The 21874-nt window shown below is 39.1% G+C and overlaps 1 protein-coding gene across 7 annotated transcripts in view; it reads left to right on the top strand.

Moving 5' to 3' along the window:
• The window catches only part of TJP2 (tight junction protein 2), an 86563-nt gene that overhangs the window by 44404 nt on the left and 20285 nt on the right, over positions 1-21874 (top strand). For 6 of the 7 annotated variants that reach the window (XM_075137883.1, XM_075137882.1, XM_075137879.1 and 3 more), the window contains 2 exons: positions 18147-18200; positions 20233-20357. In XM_075137883.1, the coding sequence (XP_074993984.1) occupies positions 18156-18200; positions 20233-20357 (170 nt within the window). In that variant the 5' untranslated portion in view covers positions 18147-18155. Of the gene's footprint in view, positions 1-13836; positions 14239-18146; positions 18201-20232; positions 20358-21874 lie in introns of those variants that run through there. The other variant, XM_075137876.1, reaches the window with a different exon arrangement.

Consider the following 21874-nt stretch of genomic DNA (forward strand, 5'->3'; position numbering starts at 1 on the left):
GGTAAATGATGGAGAGCGGCTCGGCAAGCTCCTCTGCCAGCTCCCTCAGTACCCTCGGGTGGATCCCATCCGGCCCCATAGACTTGTGAGCGTCCAGGTGACGTAGCAGGTCGTTAACTGCTTCCTCTTGGATTATGGGGGGTTTATCCTACTCACCATCCCTGTCTTCCAGCTCAGGGGGCTGAGTACCCTGAGAATAACCACTCTGACTACTAAAGACTGAGGCAAAGAAGGCGTTGAGTACCTCAGCCTTTTCCTTATCCTTGGTGGCAACGTTCCCCCCCACATCCAATGGAGGATTGGATGGAGATTCTCCTTGGCCCTCCTTTTGTCATTAACGTACTTATAAAAGCATTTTTTGTTGTCTCTCACGACAGTAGCCAGGTTGAGTTCTAGCTGGGCTTTTGCCTTTCTAATTTCCTCTCTGCATGACCTAACGAGATCCCTGTACTCTTCCTGAGTTGCCTGCCCCTTCTTCCACAAGTGATAAACTCTCCTTTTTTTCCTGAGTCCCAGCCAGAGCTCCCCGTTGAGCCAGGCCGGTCGCCTTCCCCGCCCGTTCTTCTTGCGGCACATGGGGACAGCCCGCTCCTGCGCCTTTAAGACTTCCTTCTTGAAGAACGTCCAGCCTTCCTGGACCCCTTTGCTGTCCCTTCGGTGTCTGTGAAGTACTTATAATCTAGTCTGACATATGGAGATGCCTTGAGTATGTTTTGTCATTTTCTCTGTGGCTTTTTGTTTGACAGGTTATTATGATGCCTTCTTAATTTTAACGTTGCTATGGTGTTAAACTATATAATTTCATTCATTAAATTTGATCCATTAACTTCTCTGCCTGCTGTAATAATTTGACTTACTTTTCCATTATTTTCAAAGCTTTCTTTTCCCGCTTTACCTTGTAGAAGCCAGTGGATACATTCCTAATGTCTTCTGCAGCAATAAGGATGGTCTAAAACTCTCGGATCACGATGATTTGGAAAGGGATTAAATTTTTCTTACCTTTTGTAAGGCTTTTTTGTCTATAGGCAGGTACATAACTTCTTTTTCTTTCAGGTGGGAAAAAAGCAGAACACTTCGTCATGGTTTGCTTCTGCTTTGTGTGTCAGAAGGTCCTTGAATTGTATAATGCTCTTTTATGTGGCTCAGACCACAAGAAGAAAACTTTCTGTTCTGAATCTCAGTAGAGAATGAACTTGCTACCAAAGTGAGCTTTGCTCTGGGTGGTAACTTAATGGAACCATTTCTAAACCTTAACAATTCTGAGATGTTTAATTTCCTTTTCGCCGCATATGTAAAAGGATTCTCTTGTTTTTCTTTCCCAGTTCTTTTCAAAGCCTCATGTCGTTTATGAAAGTAACTAATAGTCACAAAAGGAGGAATAAAATTTATTCTGTCGCTCGCTGATCTTGTTCTGGTCAGCTTATTCTTTGTGTACTTCAGTATACAGTTCAGTGGAAGTGGCACTATTTCATAGGAATATGTCGGTTTGGTTTCATTTAATGGTTGGAGCGAAGCCTGAACTTCCTTACATTCAAATTGTTCTGCTGGCATCCTTGCAAGTGAAGCAAGAATGGCTGCAGATAAACTCGGATTAGTGCTTTGGGAATGAATCAGCCAAGTGAAAGTTGTATCTTGATACTAAAGAAAAGGGGCAGCTGACTTCACACACCGCCCCCTCCGCCCCTTGTGTTGATTTATTGGTTATTGGTTGACTGCTGTCATTAACGCTATTGGTAGGAATAATTTCTACATTGGTTGGGGGTGTTTGAAATGTTCTTTATAACAACATGTTCGGACATTAGTGAAGTCATGTGCTAGTACATAACTGCATGGTATACTTCAGCTTCACATCCAACCTTGCAAAAGGATTGTGGGGAAGGAATGGAAAATACTTGAATTTTACTACTCTCATCTGCCCTTTTGTTCTTTTCTTACCTCAAAGTGTTTCTATCAGTGTCATCAGGTACGTGGTGAGTTTCAGTGTAACACAACTTTATATTGGATGATAGGTTGCTGGTGACACTGTCCCAGAAAAATTCAGAGCTGTAGGGAGCATTTACGCTTAGTTTTATTGTTTGAAAAAGCAATTTATACTCCTTTGGAGGCCCTGAGGAGGAAACTTCTCTGTGAGCAAAGAGATTCTGAATGTGTTTTACTGAAGTACGTGCAGCTGGCTTAATCCACTGTCACATGGTTATTGAGATGTTAGGGGATCTTGGTGATTTTTTTGTTTGTTTGTTTGTTTGCTTGTTCCCTCTTCTTCCAAATGTACTGGGAGGAGTATCAGTATAAGACTTACGGACCTAAACGCTTCAAATGCGATCCCCAGATTTGCGTTTACATCCATGCATCTCACTGTACGGATGACAGAAAAACTACCAAACTCCTATCTGCACCAAATTTTGTTTTCATTTTAGATATGTGCAAGACATGTTAAAGTTTAGGGGTGAACTTCAGCAATGCTTTCTGGCATGACTGAGTAGGCTGTTGAGACATTTTGAGAGGGAGAGGTGAGTTGCTTAAGACCTTGAAGGGAGGAGTGTGGTGGTAGAAGGAAAGGAATGTGGAGAGGTGTGACTAGAAAACAGCTAAGAGGTGGCTAATAAATCAAGCTGTTGTGGCACGTATCTGAATGATGCTGAACGTATGACTTCAAGCTCAAAACAGCTTAATTTTATAGAGATTTGATATCTTTTGAATTGTCAATTTTTAACTTGTTTTTTAACAGAAATTTTAGTTAGGTTCTTACTGTTATGGAAGTTTAAATGCATTTGAAGATTTTATTTATCTACCGTGTGTATCAGTGACCTTCTGTTTGACAATTATGTTGTGAGGTTTGTGATATGGCATTGATAGGTGTATGAAATGCATTATATTGTGTGAATTTTATGGGGTTTTAGTCTTAGATGTAGTCAAATGTACCATTAAAATTTATGCATTATACAGAATCGTTTTCAGGTTTATTTCCATCAGCCAAGAAAAGAAAGATAATATGACATATTATATGCAATCTCACTGCCACAGGAATGCTTGAACAAAAGTAAAATGCTTCCAAGAATACAGCATATCATTCTTCTATTAATAGAGTTAGAACAAAGGATGCTAGAAACCTTAACAGGGAAAGAAAATCTAGTTTGGTTTGCGACTAAGCTCAGAAACTAACAATTGTACCATTGTTTGAATTGTCTTGCATTATAAGTGGATGATTAAATATAAATGCTGACCTGATTGGATTGTATCCCAGCAATGAATTGGCCATTTAAAAACCAGTTACTGGAAGCAGTAGACAGGTACCCAGCTTGTTTTTCTCAGTTTCGAGAGCTGTAGTTATTGAATAACAAAGTTTATGCAATCACAGAGTCTGTAAGGACCATGGAATAGCAGGAATGCAGTTTCTCTCCAGTAGTTGCTTGATGCTAGAGTTGGTCACTTCTACTGCTTGGATTGCTACTTAAACATGGGTGCAGGAAGCCAAAGCATTCAAAAACCATAGCAGTAGAAGGTGTATCACTGAGGTTGAATAAAATTTTAATCAGTGTTTTGGGCCATGTAATGCATATGGTGCTTTTGTTTTTTCTTTCAATTTTTTATTTTAAGATGCTATAAAAGAAAAAGCTATGCTTTGGCTGTAGACAATAACTGATTCTGGAATGAGACACTTAAGGAATGGCGGCTGCACTTACATTTTTCACAGTTAACTTAATTTTTTTTTTTATTGGTTTATCTGGCATCATGAAATGGCTTATGCACACCTAGTGAGTAAATGGCTTATGCACACCTCCCCATCAAATCCTGATGCTGCAAGTACATCAGAACAAACTTTTTTCTTTTTTAACGATGCCAAGCAAAAGGTGGTCCTCTTGAACGTAGCTTATACACAACCTGCTCAAGCCCTTTGATTCTCAGACTTCATTTGCATGGGCATGGTAAGGAGCAGAAGGTACAGAAACAGTGTGACTGGAAAGAAATATGGTAGGTTTTACAGTTAAAGCGAATGTGGTTGGTTAGGTCAGAGATAGCCTTTAAAGCTGGTGTTGATTACGTTGTTGAAAGTTTAGTGTCCCTTCAGCAGTGTTACCTTCTTGTAGTATATACAAAAAAAACTTAACGGCACCTTAGTCTGTGAGACAAGCTGAAAGTCTAGGAAAACCATTCAGAAAACAAAACAGCAAATAAACTCTCTTCACTTTCCAGTGTGTATATACATATACTACATACACAAGTATAATTGATCTGTCAGCCTTTTACCTAGATTAATTTTGATCTTCAACTGACATTGCTTGGCTTCCAGGTTTTTATCTCCTGAAGCCTTGCTGTGTTTTTGAAAAAGGAGTGGTGGGGAAATCTACTTTATTGCAAGATTGGGCATATGCCGTGCCCCAAGAGGTGAGGTTTGTTCTTTTCTTTAGAACCCTTCAACACCTATGGGAGAGTAAATTAGCATTTCCAAGGCTCCTCCGCTGGACTGGTGCTGCACGTCCCAGGACACTTGGGAGAAACAGCTTCTGGCTTTCCTCTATGAAGCAATGTGTGAGAAGGAAGAAAACTTCGACGAAAAAAATGTTAGTTCCCAGAATGTTATTTCTCAAGAGGCAGAAATTTCTAAAAAATAAAATAATTTAAAAATATTTTTTTCTTTGGGAAATGGGATCTGTTTTCTTCTCCAAAATGACAATTCCGTATTTCAGTTGAAGCTGTTCCCTCACAAATTTTGAACAATTGATTGCTTCCTGTTGGGGGAAGCACTGGAACAATTGCAGCGTAATTTCACCAGGGTAGCGGCAGAACTGTTGTTGGGCAAAAGATAGTGGACGGAACTTGCTCCTGAAATACATGTAAACTATATTTCTATGAGTTTCAGGTTTTCAGTAGGTAAGACCTGTGTATCTTGCAGCTGTGTTTTGGATACAATCAGTTTCTCTTTTTTTTTTCTCCCCATCTTGAATAGGCTTTTGTTTAGTTTGTAATGGGATATTGTACTGGTTTTTGATGATGCGTATGTATGCATAAGCTCAGTAGAATTCAGCTGTAACAAGTGTTAACTACTTCACTCTTGTCTTCCACCTCATCCCAGAAAAGTTTATAAGCTTTGCATGTATATTTTTAATTTTTATAGCATGCAAAGGTTGTAAACTGATGTTGAGTTTCATGTTCTGAATGTTATTCTACTGGATAAATACCGCTTTTTGCCTTTCTCACCTTTCACCCCTCGCTGCCCCCAATAATGGTAAATGAGGACCTGCTCCTGGTAGCATACCATCAAAGCAGCTCAGGTGGCTGCTTTTGCATCTACCCCCTTCCAATAGTTAGAGAGGGAACAGGCAGTCTTTAAAAAGATAGTTGTTCAATAAGCATCGTAGTTTTAAAAAGGCACCACACAGTCCTAAGTAGTTTCTGGGTACTGAATTGAAATTATTAACTCTTGTTCTTACTGGCAGAGATCACAAGTGCTGTGAAAATACAAGGGAATGAATTTTAGAAAATTCCAGTGTGTGTGTGGTGCTTGACTTTTCTGGTGTAATGTGAAATTATGCCTTTATGTCAGCAAAATCAGGGCCTTAAAGGACCTCATGGTACTTGCTATGTCTGGGTTAAAAGTAGCCTGGGAAGAAAAAGCTTCACTCCAGAAATGTAACTATAATTCTCCTTTTTATTGTTAGTGCTAAAATGTAGCATTTCTAACTTTAGGCGCAACTGTGGTGTAGTATTGGTTCAAACTCGTTTAGAATTTTTCAGCTACCCATTTCCATGGTGTCTCGGTGTGACTGATGAGTAATATTTATGGTTTATCTTTGGAGTACCAGATGTTTCTCTCTTTTCAGAACATAAAACTGCTTGGGGAATATGTTTATTTCCTTTGTATAAACAGTGCAATTAATTCTTGAAATTATTGTGGTGGAAAGGCACTTAAAGTTAATAAAGCTGGAATTTAAAAAAAAAAAAAAGGAATAGTGTCTTTGACTGATGATAGGATATGTGCTTGATATTAAAGAAACAAAACAAAAAACACCTAACACCTTCTTTTAACATCACATTTCCTGTCATTTTTAGTCTGAAAGGAAAGTTTAGAAATAAGATTTTGGCCTAACAAGATATTAGGCCTTTCTCAGAATTTTTAAACTTAAATTATATTTTATAAAAAATCACTCAAATGCCAACCTGTTTGAGAAATAAATAAATTAAGATATTGTGTAATATTGAGTCTAGTTCCTTCAGAGCAATAATACCATGCTGTGAGCCAAAGCAATAGCCTGAAGTTGTATTTCTACAACTTGAAAGAAATGCTGTATCTAACATCCTTTTAGGAGGCGGGGAGGCGTGTGTGCCTCAGCTGCAGCATCACTGCACCACCTAGTGTCTCTCTGGGTTAGCTGTGAGTTGTACACCTTGAATCTCAGCTCTGAGTTTTGCTGGCTTGCATTGATTGTCTGCATTGTGCGAAAATAATTTGTCAAAAACCTGGTGGGTTTCTTCTGGAATATGAGGTTTCCTACTTGTTTTGCCGGTCTGCTCTAGACTTTTAAGTGCCCTGCAAATTCAGTAGGAGATGGAAATGCAGCTCCTGGTGCTTGTATGCCTTTTTAATACGCAGCGTGAGGGGGAAAAAGAAGCTTTCTTTCTATTCATCTGTGCTACAGGGACAGATATATTTAGTGTGTATATATGTATATAAAAGTATCTTTTTATTAATGTATCTTAATATATTTATATATCACATTATATCCTAGTATTACATCAATACCTGCAAAGCCTTCATAAATGTTTCTTCTAGAATGTGGGCAAACAGACAAGATACACCGCCTGTTAATGGCTATCAGGATATGCTATGGTAAAGTGTATGAGTGAGGGTAATAATCTGTTGTTCTATCAAAGACGGATTAAAAAGCAGGAGGGAATATATTTTCTCATAGTCTTAAGTACCCTTAAAGCCACTCAGGAACTTTCATTTTCCTGTCTTCTCCATTAAAAGTTTTTTTCTGTGTTGCATTTATTTCCCTGCTCCTGGCTGGATGGCAGGGCCCGAAGAGTTGTGGTGAATGGTGTTAAATCCAGCTGGTGGCCAGTCACAAGTGCGGTTTCCCAGGGCTCACTATTGGGGCCAGTTCTGTTTAATGTCTTTATCAATGATCCAGATGAGGGGGTTGAGTGCTCCCTCAGTAAGTTTGCAGATGACGCCAAGCTGGGCGGGAGTGTTGATCTGCTGGAGGGTAGGAAGGCTCTGCAGAGGGACCTGGACAGGCTGGATCGATGGGCTGAGGCCAACGGTATGAGGTTCAACAAGGCCAAGTGCCGGGTCCTGCACTTTGGCCACAACAACCCCAGGCAACGCTATAGGCTTGGGCAGGAGCGGCTGGAAAGCTGTCCAGAGGAAAAGGACCTGGGGATGCTGGTTCACAGCTGGCTGAGTATAAGCCAGCAGTGTGCCCAGGTGGCCAAGATGGCCAACAGCATCCTGGCTTTATCAGAAATAGTGTGGCCAACAGGAGTTGGGAAGTGATGGTCCCCCTGTACTCAGCACTGGCAAGACCGCACCTCGAATCCTGTGTTCAGTTTTGGGCCCCTCACTACAAGAAGGACATGGAGGTGCTGGAGCGTGTCCAGAGAAGGGCAACAAAGCTGGTGAAGGGCCTGGAGCACAAGTCTTATGAGGAGCGGCTGAGGGAACTGGGGTTGTTTAGCCTGGAGAAACAGAGGCTGAGGGGAGACCTTATCACTCTCTACAACTACCTGAAAGGAGGTTGTAATGAGGTGGGTGTTACTCCCAAGTAACAAATGACAGGACAAGAGGCAATGGCCTCAAGTTGCGCCAGGGGAGGTTTAGATTGGATATTAGGAAAAATGTCTTCTCCGAGAGGGTTGTCAAGCATTGGAAGAGGCTGCCCAGGGAAGTGGTTGAGTGACCATCCCTGGAGGTGTTTAAAAGACCTGTAAATGGGGTGCTTAGGGACATGGTTTAGAGGACTTGGCAATGTTAGGTTTACGGTTGGGCTCGATGATCTACAGGGTCTTTTCCACCCTAAATGATTCTATGATTATATATTTAGTATGTCCCTTTAATAAAATCTATTTTTCCTGGTGCATCCTTGAAGGTGAAGCTTCACCTGATGGCTGAGTTGATCTTAGGTGCAGAGTTCTAACATTTCTTCTTCATGACCTGGTATTCAGCTGTTCCGTGGCAAGCCAGTTCAGCTCACAGAAATGGCAACAGAATAATCCAGTGGGAAAAGGTGAGCAGCTTTTTGATGCTTTAGGAAGCTGTTTTAGCTTACTTTGAAGAGCCAAACAGCAGAATTCATGGAGTGAGTCAAGGGGCAGCATGTAAATGAGCAGAATGAGCGTGGAAATCGTTATGGTCTAAAGGAAGTTGTTGTTTAGTTTGTATCTTGTGAAACTTTACCCAGCCTATGAAGTAGATGTGTGTTTGGGAAGAGAAACCTGCATTGCCAAAGATGAAAAGGAGTGTTGGTTTTCTGTGAACCTTCCAAAGGTGCTCGTTTCTAGAGGCAAGGAAACCTTAATGAGCCTGAGAAGAAGAAAGTATCTAGAAAGCAAGCAAACAAACAGACAAAAAAAAACCCACCTTGGATTTTTATTAGCTATTTCTAAGGTGAATTGTGACTTGAACTCAAAATGTTTTAAGAAAATCCTGATTCTCCCCTTTCTTCCTTTCAAAGTGTTTGTCCTGCTTTCTGAGCGTCTTCAATATAATTGGTAAATGTTTGGCTTTAAATATATAGGAAACACAGTTTTCCTAGGCAGTATCTTACTGGCTTGGACAGATAAAAATTTCCCTGAAAAAGACATTTTTTTTCCCAAGAAAGACTAGTGTATGCATTACTGAGATACGTATATGTACAGCCTCCCCAGTTTTATTTAGGTGTTTCTTTAATACAGAGTTGAAACAAATCAAACTATTCAGAGATTATGTGCTTTACTCGGTAATCCAGCAAAAGGATGCCTAATGCCTCATTCTTTACTGGCTCCTTTTCAGTGTCCAGGTTACTTGTTATTCCCTTTATTTTTTGGAATTGCAGAGTGATGAAATATTTGGAAAACTCAAATCCCATGCCTCTATTTTGATGTGTTTTTTCCTGTGCTCGGGCAAATACCTGCAAAAATTCTTTTAACTGAGGATGCTATTTCATCACTGTGAACCGTTCGAAGAATGCCAGTGCAGGGACTGCTACTATGGGCAGATTGTGTGATATCCTTCATTACGTTTAAGCATCGTTTGTCACTGACATGCTGTGAGCTGGATTAAGTGATATATTTTGAATTAAAAAGGACACAACTTGTCAAAGCTCCAGATCAGCGGAGATCTTTTGTGTGTATGTTTTTTCCATCTCCTTTGGATTATTTTTTAAACAATTTTTGTGCACTACAAAATCTGGGGCATTATGCTGTGAACGTTGGTAACAGGGCTACAATGCAAATGAGACCTAGATGTGTTTGTCGATTATTATTCTTAATGGTCTAGTGCTGTTGCCCTTCATCTCCTCAGTTCTGCATAGGACTGGATTCTAGTTCACTTGGCAGTCTGGAAGGCATTTGGAGTGTCATAGTGCAATGAGAAGTAGAAATGAATGCAAGTTGTGCCACCCTGGAATTCTTCTCCATCTGTTAGCTGGCTAAAACTCCCACAATGGGAGAAGGTTGACCCCTGTTTTCCTATTACAGTTGTTGGTTTGGTGTGAGACTTTTGTTTGACAGAAATTGAGGAAATCTGTGTGTTTGCTTCCATGCACAACACATTTCGGTGGATAGGCTACTTGACTTAAAGTCAAAAAGCATGAATTATGCTCTTGGCTCTGCAGCTGACAGCTTTGGCACTGGGTATTTTTTAAGAAGGAGTAGTTTTGCTAACTGGAAGCAAAATTCATAGTGAAATAGTGCTGCGCATAGTGTCAAGAAATGACTGTGGGCATTGTCGTCATGCTGGATTCAAGCTGTTCCTGAAAGAAGTAAAACAAAAAAACCACTTAATTATTGTCTGGTAAACAGTTCTCATTTGATGGTTTTAAAAGTTTTCATGCAATTTAAGAAGTGAAGATTGGTCTTTGAATGCCTGGAATAGGCATGTTGTACTTATGTAGCATTTGCCAGTGCTGTTGTAGATAGAATTTACAAGTTATAGTAAGTGAATAGTTGTAGCTTTTGAGTGAAACATGATTAAGAAAAGTTTTTGACATCATCACTTTTTTTGCATTAAAAACAGTTCTGTTTGTGTTCTGTGTAATGATATTCAACTTATCAAATCTATGAAGAACAAATGATTAGAAATGTTATGCTCAGTTTATATTTTCTTTAGATAGGCCTTTTTAGACAACCCTTACCTTGAGATTATTGCTTCTAAATGCATTTTGGAAAAAAATGTTTCTCGCACAAAGTCTGATAATATGTGATGAATGTGCTTGTTACAAGCAAAATACCTTTGCTCTGTTAGCAAGGTATTTGTTCTACTCAAGTAATTTGGGAGAAAGCAAAAGCTATATCTAACTGATAATTCTCTATTGGAGGGAAGGGGAAGAAAGGATTGTCTGCACAGCTCATTTCTACATGATTTTTTTTTTCTTCTTCAAAAGTTGTCATTCCAGTGCAGAGGTACACTTACTTGTACAGTATGTCACTTTTTTTTTTTTAACTTCCTGCATCCTGATCATATAACCATCTTGATTTTACTCGAATGTGAAAGCAGAACTGATGATCTCTTAACATGTAGTTGTCCGTTATCTGTGTTTCTCCTTCATGACCCTAGGAGGAAAAAAAAAAAGGAGTTTCTGCCTTGTTGAAGAGCAATTGCATGTTACTCCTAGTGGATATCTTTTGCAAACCACTTTTTATCACTTCTCTTCCTTTAATCTGAGCCATTCATCATTCTGGGAATCTGTTTCTTCAGGGCAATCTGTTGCTTTTCTGGGGTTTGCTGTATAGGTGCAGGAGCCTACACAAAAAGTAGGAAATGCTTCTCTGAATTAGGGCATTTATTAGTAGAAAATGAGGTACCTCTTTTTTTTTTGTGATATGTTGGCTGTATTGTAAAAGGTCCATGGGTAAATACTTTGTCTCATCCTCCTAGAGCCTAGTCAAAGATATGCAGATACTTCATGAAAACACTTCAGTCAGAGCCTTCTTTCTTCAAAGTGATTTGAGCGTCCTTCCTTACTGCAGGGGAAAGGCCTCATAAAGGTCCTGTTCCACTTCAGTCATTTTTCACTATGTTTAATTAAGAATACTTGGCAGACTCTGGATATGCAGCTTGTGTTACATGATCATCTTTTCGTAGTCATCTTTAATAGGCTAGTAGGCTACGGCTTACAGCTGAAAAAGAGGAGGTGTGGACCTTCACACCACACGCTAATGTACAGATTGCTTCTCATTTCGCTCAGCCTCTGCTGCCTGTTGAGGGGATCTCTTGGGGATCCTCCAGAAACTGAAGTGGATCAGCATCTTTGAATCCCTATAGATCTAGGGCCGTCCAGTTTTGTCTGTCATGATTGTCTTTATGCAGGCAGGTGACATGTGGGGGCATTTTCTGAATCCTCTGATAATGTACCTAGTCTTTGAGATGAGGTATGGTGCCAACATCTTGATGCAGCTCTGGAACTGCTCATATCACTTGGCTAGAAGAGCCTCTGTCCCCCTCCTTTACAGGCAGGTGACTTTCAGTTAAACTTGAAATTCTTGATCATCTTCAGTATAGGAGACTGTCTTTAGGGAAAACCTGGACTAAGCTTTCAAGTTTTTTATGCTTAAGTCCATGGTAGCAGATGAAGGGGGGGAAGGGGGTTGAGGAAGAACCCCTTTTTTGTGTCACTTCCGTAATGGAGCCAGCAAGACCATTTCAGGTTTCCTTTGTGCTTACTTTACACAGCCTTGCCTAGATTATGTGTGAGGAAACACCCTTTTTCTTTGCTGGCTAGAGAGGAAGAGATCAAAACAGACAGTGCTATGTGTAAGACTTCTAATTAGCTTTTCAGCTGGGGAGGCTATGCTGAGGTAAGGAAGCTCTTTCTTCACCTGGGTGAGTGGAGAGATGCTGCCTTCTGCTGTAAGGCTTTGTTGTGACATTCTGAGGTTGCTCTGTTGAGTTTTCTGGGAGCTCTGCTTTTCTTTTCACAGTCCCAGTTTATAGAACGGATCATGTTTAGTTTTCAATTTATTTTTCCCCACATGATTCACAAACTTTTTATTCTCTGGATAGACTCCTACAAAGAACGAAGGTGTGTGTATCTCATTGGAGTTGAGCTTGCTTTCAAAAAGAGTTTCAGTTTTAAATGTCTGTGGATAATAGATGTCATACAGCTCTGAAATGTGAAGGGCTTGTAATTGTATCTGTAATCTTGTGCTGGGCGTGAAGTTAGGCTTTAATTTCCTTTACCCTTTGTAAAAAGGCATGCAGGAAAAGTCAAAAGACAGTGTCTGGGACAGTGCTGGTTTGCTAGTTTTAAAAAAAAAATTTTTTTTCCATCTCACTTTTAAAAAATTGAATAGAGGAATTCCTATCCTGGAGAAATTGTTTTCCTCCAACATGAAATATCCAGATGCAAAAGCATTCACCTTTCTGTTAACTCATCAGTCTCTTCACAGCTCCTGTTTTGACTATGCAAGAAAATTTGCAATAGCATTCCTAGACTTCCTTATTATTTTTTTTTAAATTTCTTTTCAGGTTCCTTTTAAATTTTTAGTGGAATCAATCCATCTGTCTTTCTCATTTTCCTTTACAGAAAAGACAGTTCAAAACCAAGGAAGAGCCCTTGCTGTTATAACAAATACAGCTCATGGACAATGTTTCTCCATTTTTTTAATCCATGTCATCACAGTCTTTTTTTTGGTGATACTTCTCTATTTGGAGTGATTTTGGAAACTGTGAATGTGAGTCTGTTCAGAGGAATGAGTTTTTTCTTTAGAAATGTTGATGGAGATTCTAAACTATTTTGACCAAACTCTAATGACGGTCTTGAACTACTTACATCCACACGCATTCTCCAGAAGTGGGAAGCCCCAGTCAGAGGCTGGTGTCGGCGCGCTGTGCAGGCTGAACGATGTTCACCCTTGGCAGCTCAGCGCTGGAGGTGCAAGCCTGCGTTCATCCTAGTTCTGCTGGCTAGTGCAGAAATGGGGTCACAGTTGAAACACAGGACGTTGAATTCAGTCTTGATTTTAAATGAAAAAAACTAACACACACACCCCCCAAACGGCCCGCCAAAAAAACCCTCCACCTTTTCCACTGCTGTCTGAATTCTTACTCTTCTGCAGTTAAAATTATCCCACTAATGAAAAACGCAGTCTACGGATGGAGGTTTTGGTTAGCACTGTGTACTGAATTTGGCATGTGTTCCTATCTGTCACTGCCTATGAAACTTACACAAAGTCTAGGGGAAAAGTTCATTTAAGGCTTAAATTTCACAGCAGCATAGATGGAACTGATAGCTTGACCTGTTTTCCAATAAGGTCATCTGTTTGTCTGTATGATTAGCTTATCATTCTTACAAATATCTTACTAAATGTTTGAGGGCATGTCTGTTATTTGCGGCTATTATAATTTTTCTCTTTTCCTTTTTGCTTGCTGGAGCCAAGTCCACAGTTCTGCAAGTGTTTATATGTAATTTTACACGTGCAGCTGAAGGGATTACTCACATGTATACAGTTATTTCTGCATAAGGACTTTCTGGATTCAGCAGTTAAATTGTTAAGACTTGGTAGAGGCTGCTAAAACACATTACTCAAGGTAGTGGAGTCGTGGTAATTTTTACCATAAAATATTATAGTCAGAATATGAATTTTCAGATAATCTGCACTGTGCTTCTTAAGCCTTCTTTTTTTTTTTAAAGTTTCAAGTAGGTTTCCTGGTGGGGTGAACCTATTTGTGCTTGGAAGAAGAATAACTTCCTACATATTGATCATGTTTCTGACACTTAATTTTTAAAAAAAAACCTGAGATTACAGTACTGCTTTTTCCTGGGGTCTTTTAAAGTGAGAGTTAGTTAAACTTCTGGTAGACTTCCCTACTGTGGTTTTGATGTGTTTCTGTGTGAAACTGACAGCAGGATTTGTTCAAGTATGTAGGCCACTATTGTATTAGAATTACATAACCATGTTGAGTGGTGGAAACAGATGAAAAGACGGGGATGTACAGCGTCCCCTCACAGATTATATCCTGCAACAATGAAGACAGCTCAAGCTCTGCAGAGAATGTGGTCACATGCAATCAAAAAGTTGGGCATTTTGAAAGGGCACGTGAGTCGCTTTTTGTTGCATCTTGCTCCAAGTCTTTTCTTCCCCCCCTTCCCCTCATATATCCCTCCCCTCTCCAAGTCACTTTTATAGCCAGTTAACTGTTGTGGCAAGTCTTCTGGTTTTGTTCTTCTTTCAGTCTGAATGAAGTTGTCTTCGGTGGTCTCTCAGTAGCAAGTAATTGCATAAATCTCTGATGGCTGTCAGTGAGAGTTGCAACAGCTGCCTGTTCGTAGCACACAGGCCATTTTAGCACTTTTACTAGCTGCCTGCCAAAGATTCTGTTAAGCAGTCTATTTTGGTTATGTAGAAAGCACCTGTCATTTTGGTATATGAGCATTAGGCAGATTTAAGCAAATCCCGACTAATTAGAAATGGACTGACTTCAGTCATTAATGAATTTAGACTAGCTAATTATAGTAATTTGTGTTTACTGCAGGTAGCCTGCTCTCTGTGTGAAACCTGGGTGGACTTGCAAAGCAATTACTGTTAGTAACTGGAGGTGGGGTTCTTAACCATTTTGCCTGCCTTTCTCTCTCCGGTGTTTTGGTGTGCAATCTTGCAGTGAAATTGCAATCTTATAAGGGATGCACAGGCTGCACAGGATCCCTTTGTGCTTCCTTACAGATGAAGTATGAAGAAACTGGCAAGGTGATGGAGGCTTTTTGTAAACCATCACTTGATGCATTCAGAGGAAAATCACATTATTAGATGTGGAATACAGAAATTTTGCGATTGTGGTGGAGACTTCAATCTTAGTTTTGATCAAGTCCTCGACCGATGATTTATAACATTTGTAGTCTCTCTCTCCCTCTCAATCTTCTCCATTAATCTGCCACTATGGGTTAGCATCATGGCAATGGCAAGCAGCAGTACGTTTTATAATGTTAAAGAGATTATTGCTTAGAGATTTGAGGGAGTACAGATGTGTTTTGTGCCTTATGGGCTTCCAAGGTGACCATTCAATTCTCTGAACTGTGTTACAGAGCCTGCATAGCTTTATCAGTATGGCAGAACTAGATCTGTTGTCTTGGTAATAATGTTGCACAAAATCAGCTTTGCAAGTACATAGTGTACTTCCTTCACTAATATAGCATACAGCAAATGGGAGAGAGTTTCCCAAGGAGCAGTTTCTAAAAATGTACTACTTTAACAAATGCTTATGAATTTGAAAGTGAATTTTCTAATTAGCTTTTGTTTAATGTTCAGTAACAGTTTCAAGCTGTTCAAAAATAAACCCCCAAAATTTACACAGAAAGTACCTGAGACAGACACTGATACTATGAGGAACTTTTTCTAGGCAAAGATGAGATGGTACTATAGGCTCAACGTCTTGCAAGACCTTAATTGTAGTGTCTGTAGGCAGTAGTTTCTTTTCCATTCCTATTACTTATTTTTGTGATCAGATACCATGAGACTTACTTGTCAGAGCAAGATAAAGTTAACCCTGTTAGTTTACAATGCCTTGATTTACTACACAATATGTTTCTCCAGTTGTGCTCAAGGTTTTACTTGTGCCACTGCTCATGGGAGGCCTCGTTTTCTGGAGGGAAATTCCTGTAAGCTTACCGGTTTCATGCCCATAAATCTGTCCCCTGTATCTTTACTGTGCTTTTCTCAGGGCTTTTTCTGCGGTGTTGTGCTGAATAAGCAGTCATTTCTCAGGCCTTCCTTTAGTAGTGTATTGAAAGACCTGGCGGAAGAGTAAGGCAACTATGCTGCTCTTTGTCCCCACAGGTAGTAAGCTCTCATCGATTGCATCCTGCCTGCCTTGCTACTTTGCCTGCGCAGAGCTCGACTCAGTATTCTAGGCTGGGAGGTAGTGTTGGCAAGAACTGCATACAGTGCAAACTGAATTTAAGTGATGTTCTTGTTACACGTGTAAGTTGTTGAGGTTTTAAACAGTGAGAAGGATGGAAAAGATTTTCCATCTCCCCTCCTTCTACAAAATTTGAACCCACCTGCTTGTCCTTCAAATTTTACCCATCATTTGATACTGTCTTTCATTTCTAAAACTTTCTTCAGTGAAGTCAATTGGAATTTAAATGACACTGAGGCCCTTCTTTAGCACAGCCTGGTTTTCCACAGAGCTTAAAAATATTCTGCGGAAAAGCAGGACAGTGATGGTGTAGTGACGGGTCGGTAGTAGGTAATGTTTACGCATTTTCATACATGCCAGGCAAGCAAGCCTAGTCACTTCTGTTTACCACAGTATCACAGCAGCTCAGAAAAAGTGCTTAATTTTTTTGCTTATGAAAGGTTCTCTGTGTAAGAGAATATATGTAGTGAGACAGTTCAGTGTCAGCTAGTTGACGGGTTAGACGTGTCAGCTGGTTAAATGGGAATATCAGATAAAATAATTTCACCATGTGCTTCAGCAGAGTAATTCACTGACCCAAGGCATATATGTTTTAATACTAACAGTTATAAATGCCACACATTCTTGTCTGATCTCGATGAGTAGGAATTTAGAAATACTTACTTGTATTATTTTTAATATAAGCCATCCTCTCCAGCTATTTTAAATGAATTTTTTAATTAGACCCCAAAGGTTCTGGAAACTGGAGAGCATTGTTCATTTTCTGGGAGAACAGTGGGAATTTAACACTGTTCAGTGTTGTAAAATTCCTGGTAAGAATGCTGAATGTTTTGCATATTCCCTCAGGAACTCTGAGCAGGACTTGCATTTTAAGTTTGTTTTTCAGTACAGTGAATGTGCAATGGAAAGTCTAAACCTAGTTCCTCTCAGGGTGCTCAGAATCCAGTGGAAGATACATCATGGGGTTCTTTGCATTAGAAAAACAGCATCCATAGCTTGCTAAACGGTTGTGTACTGCCAGAAGACTTTTACTCTGGAAATATAGAGGATGCTTTGAAGTACAGGCATACTCTTCTTCTGTCACTTTTCTGTCTATGTTTTGGAGTTTAGTTGCCAGTAATCCCTTTAATGCCTTTAAAAAGACAGTTAAATCAAAACTGGGCTTCTGTCTGAACTTCAGTTTTCTGAGCAAACTCTTAGCTTCCCAAGAAAGAAGACCGCTTTTAGCAGTAAAACCAAATAAACCTACGGCTTGAGTATGTGCATGCACGTACTCATGCAATGCCTGGATTTTTCTTCTGCAGTGGATGCTTTGCATTTTGAAAGGTTTGCAGTGCATCAAATATTGTGGCTCATTTTTCTCCTCATTTTACAGGGCAGGCACTATATGATGCATCACAGCTGGGTGATTATTCTGTATTATATTTTAAGCTGTGATGTTGGAAAGATTTCAGGTTATATCATGTAAGACAAACTGATCAGTTCAGGATCAGTTTTAACTGGAAATGTGGAAAAAAATGTTTATGGGAAGTGTCACAGAAATGGATATACCAGTGCTATATAGTGATACACTGTGTTTTCCTGTAAAATTTAATTTCTTGGGGAACCTAAATACTCAGTTACATAATTCATAGCGAACAAAAGATTTTGTTAAATCCACGTGAACAAGAAGCAAAACATCTGAAGGCTCGTTCATTTTGAAAACCGCAGTTTCATCTGCTAATCTTATTGCATACTGGAATAAAGAAGTCTTCCTTAAGTATTTTGTGTGTTACTTGAATCAGGGCTATATAATGCTAGTGCGGTCTGAATTAAATGATTTTGCTGAATGAGACTTTTCAAAAAAATCAGAATGAGCTGTTAAATCGATGAAATGTGATGAGATTCTGCCACTCCGGACCTATGAATATTTTTTGTCTTTTTAAAAGAAAATTCATCATTAATTGAAATACATACATTTCATACTAACTCTACCAAATTATGAGAATATGCATATTATTTTTATACCTGTGTTTTAATGAGGTATTTCACATTTTAATTTAGATAGTTGTATGCTTTGTGTTTTACTAATTGGTTTCTGTGTGTGCAACAGGCCCCAGGCATGGAAGAGCTGATATGGGAACAGTACACTGTGACCTTACAAAAGGTGAGTGAGTGCCTGTTATATTTTTAGTTTTCGAATATTCATGCACTGGTTTAGTCTAAATATGTTTTGCGATAGATGTTATTAGCATATCTGAGTCTAGAATAGGATTAATTTGTTGTCCAAATCAGATGTTTTTCATTTTAAAGCTTAATTGCTAGTTACTCATAGAATAGCGTGACTCCTTAATGTTAAGAGTAAATTAAGTTAATAATTTAAGTGCTATATTTACTACTATTTGGTCTTTGTAATGACAGTATAATATACCACATGCCAGCCACATAGTTAAATTCATCATTGAATAACTTTAAAACCAAAGCAGATGGTTCTACCAAGCTGTTGTGGTTAATGTCCAAGCTTTATAATAATCACTGAATGTGATTTCACGGATCTTTTTTTTTTTTTTTTTTAATACTTTAATATCTACCAGTGTAGAATCTAGTGGAAAACTACTATCATCAAAATTCCTAAAATACATGGACTATAGATGTCACTTTTAACAATTCTTCTTAGAAAAGAGGAAGTATCTCATTATGTGGAGTACTTCTGAGTTAAAGAAAGTAGACCGCTTGTTTCTGAGTTCTCTAATGGCTAGACTGCCACACCATGGTACAGGATGTGCGCTTTGGCAGCGGCGGTGGTGGTCTTCCCAGCTGTTCTGATGATCTGGTTCAGTGAGCAGCCTGTACTGTGTTGCTTACATTTTATTACATGTTTACAATGAACTCAACTTGATGACCCAAAGTAAAATAGCCATCTTTCCTACACAGGCTGTTTTATGTGCTGAATTGTTGAGAAACGATTGTTTTTCAGGTTACAGAGATAGACAGGAGAAACATTGCAGAAGCAGACCTTAGTTCCTGTAACTTCCAACTTTTCAGATCTTGAATATTGTGTAAATGAGCGTTACTTTGCCTCAGAGACAGGCTTATACTACTACTTGTAGGCAAAGGCTATTGGGCTTGGTGTGTTAGCCATTACCAATGAATTTTACCATTATTTTGAATTCTGTATTGTTTTGGCTTGAAGCATCAAACTGCTTCCTGTAAAACTAAGGTGCAGCAAGTGAAGTGCTGTTTAAAGAAAAAAAAACAAAACACATTGCTTTTTTCCTCCTCAAAGAAATAACCACTGAAGTGGACATTAGTGGAACATGAGCTGGCATGTGGTGCACTACACACGCAGTGTGAGTTGGGGGAAAAGCACCACTTTAATTTGGAGTATTACTTTGCCACTGTCTAAATGTAGAATAATTTGTATTTTATAGTGATAGGCAGTGTATGTTAAGTAGCTGATAAAATTAAACCTGTGTGTTTAACAAAATGTATAGTTTTGTGCACACCTTCTTGTCTGCCATTCAGTTACACTAACAGTTTTAAGGTCTAGTGTTATAGACATGCTTCCTTCGCACCCTATTAAGTATTTCCCTGATTTTTTGAATGCCATCTTAGGGCATTTATGGATCTGATATTTCTGTGATGACAGGCTTGACATAAATTGCATGTTTAAAATAGTTGATTGTGAGAGAGGATAATTATAGAGAATTCACAAGTTCACTGCTTGCTTTTTGTAATCAGTCATGATCTTGTTTAGTTTGATCGAGGAGTAAGTAGTTATTACAAACTAGGTAGCAATCACAACGAAGATGAGATCCTGGAAAAGCTGTTCCAGTTTCCCAAGCATCACTAACAAAATAGATTTATCTAACAAATTTGGTATGAATAACCAATGGGATGGTGGAGCAAAATGCAGGCTAAGTTAGTGAGTCCTTCGCTTAATTACTAACCATCACAAGGCTGTAGACTGAGGTTTTGGAACACGGGAACATGTCGTCTTGTTACATGGATTTGTAAACCCATTCCTTTTTCAATCTAGAGGTGCTATGTATTTCTGCAACTCTCTGCACACAACTATCATATTGTAGTTAATATCTAGGTAGAGTGCCATCACAGGAACATTCACGTTACTCTTCCTTCTCCGTCTCAAAATTCCTATGATGGAATTGAGTTTTGTTGTATTTGTTTTTGTTGTAAAGGATTCAAAACGAGGATTTGGGATTGCAGTTTCTGGTGGCAGAGATAACCCTCATTTTGAAAATGGTGAAACATCGATAGTCATTTCAGATGTTCTCCCAGGTGGTCCAGCAGATGGATTACTTCAGTAAGCAATTTCTTATTTCTCTGTCTGGGATATTTTGAGGGGCATGGCTGTAGAATATGTAAAACCTTCAGACAGGATTGGTTGAAATCCTGGAGATTTAATCCGCTCAAGATTTGATACCCTCTTGAAAACCTAGATGTCTGTTTTAAATGAAAAAGAAAAAAAAAAAAAAAAACAAACAACAAAAAACCCCAGACTCCACTTGGAGGTGTTTTTATTTGCTATTTTGTAAGAAATCAAATTTCAGTGGTGTTGAAAAGCTTTTATAGTTAAGTATGTTTCTCTTAAGATTGCATTTCTTTTAAAGAAACAATAGAAATACTTAGTATTTTAAAACATACTCCCTGTTGTTCCTCCAGGAAACACATTTAGTGATCAATCATTAGTTTTCAAGAGAATGGCTTAAGTCAGCCCCAAGAAGGGTCTTCACTCCTAAGGTGTCAGGAGCAATAATGGGGGAAGAAAGAAAAACAAAAGTGTTTGCTAGATATTTATTTTATATTTGAAAGAAAAAAATACGGAAATAAAGTGTTTCTGTAGTCCTCCTGGAAACATCATCCTTGGTGGGGCAGCATCCATGATGGACAGGTAATTTTAAATCTGTAGGCTGAGATAAACAGTTTCTAGCCCACTGCTGACCAGTTTTTCATCCTTTGACTTGGAATACCTGGTGAGGACTAGACAATTTGGAAGAATGCCGAAGTTGGACAGTAATAGTAATTCACAAGAGTAATTTCTGGCCATTTTGCCACATATTAATTTTCGGTGAGGTAATGAAAAGGCTGACGTGGGAGTACTTAGTGGATAAAAGGATTATTGTGAAGCAGGTAACTTAAACGTACAAAACCTTTCAACATAACGTACAAAACCTTCATTTTATAGCAGTGGTCCCTGCATAAAACCACTATCATCCATCCTGTTCCATAACCACCTGTGATTTGGGAATAAAATCATGTCCACAATTTATGTAAGAGTCTAGGTAAATTGATGATGACAAGGCAATACCAAGCAATTTGGGCACATTCAGACAAAACGTGTTCCGAAGAAAGCTGAATGCAAAGCCGTTCCTCCAACAAACCAAGGAATATAGGCCTAACCTTCAGAGTGTGGGGAGACTACAATCCTGCAATCCTTTTTAGGGCTGAGTGAGCAGGTATAGATGGGAGCTCTTAACGTAGTGTTACAACATTAAGTTTGATACCGTCTTTGGATGTATGGACTGTGACGAGAGCTATTTTAACTCTCACATAAAGCCCGGATGAAACTGATACTGGAATATAGTGTGCTGTTCGGGCATACTCATTCAGTAAGAGGAATTGGACGGGTATGAAAAGAGGCACAAAAATCATTCAGGAGTTACAGAAAGTGCCTTACAAAGAGGCTTAAAGTATGTAATCTTCTTATTTAAAAAGAAGATTGTGATTTCACTTGATGACAGTGAAGAGAAAATAATGGGTACTACAGATTTCTTCTATCTAGCAGTAGCAGAAAATGGTACGGTAATCAGTGATTGGCTG

Source organism: Calonectris borealis, chromosome Z, assembly GCF_964195595.1.
Source record: "Calonectris borealis chromosome Z, bCalBor7.hap1.2, whole genome shotgun sequence".
Taxonomy (NCBI): domain Eukaryota; kingdom Metazoa; phylum Chordata; class Aves; order Procellariiformes; family Procellariidae; genus Calonectris; species Calonectris borealis.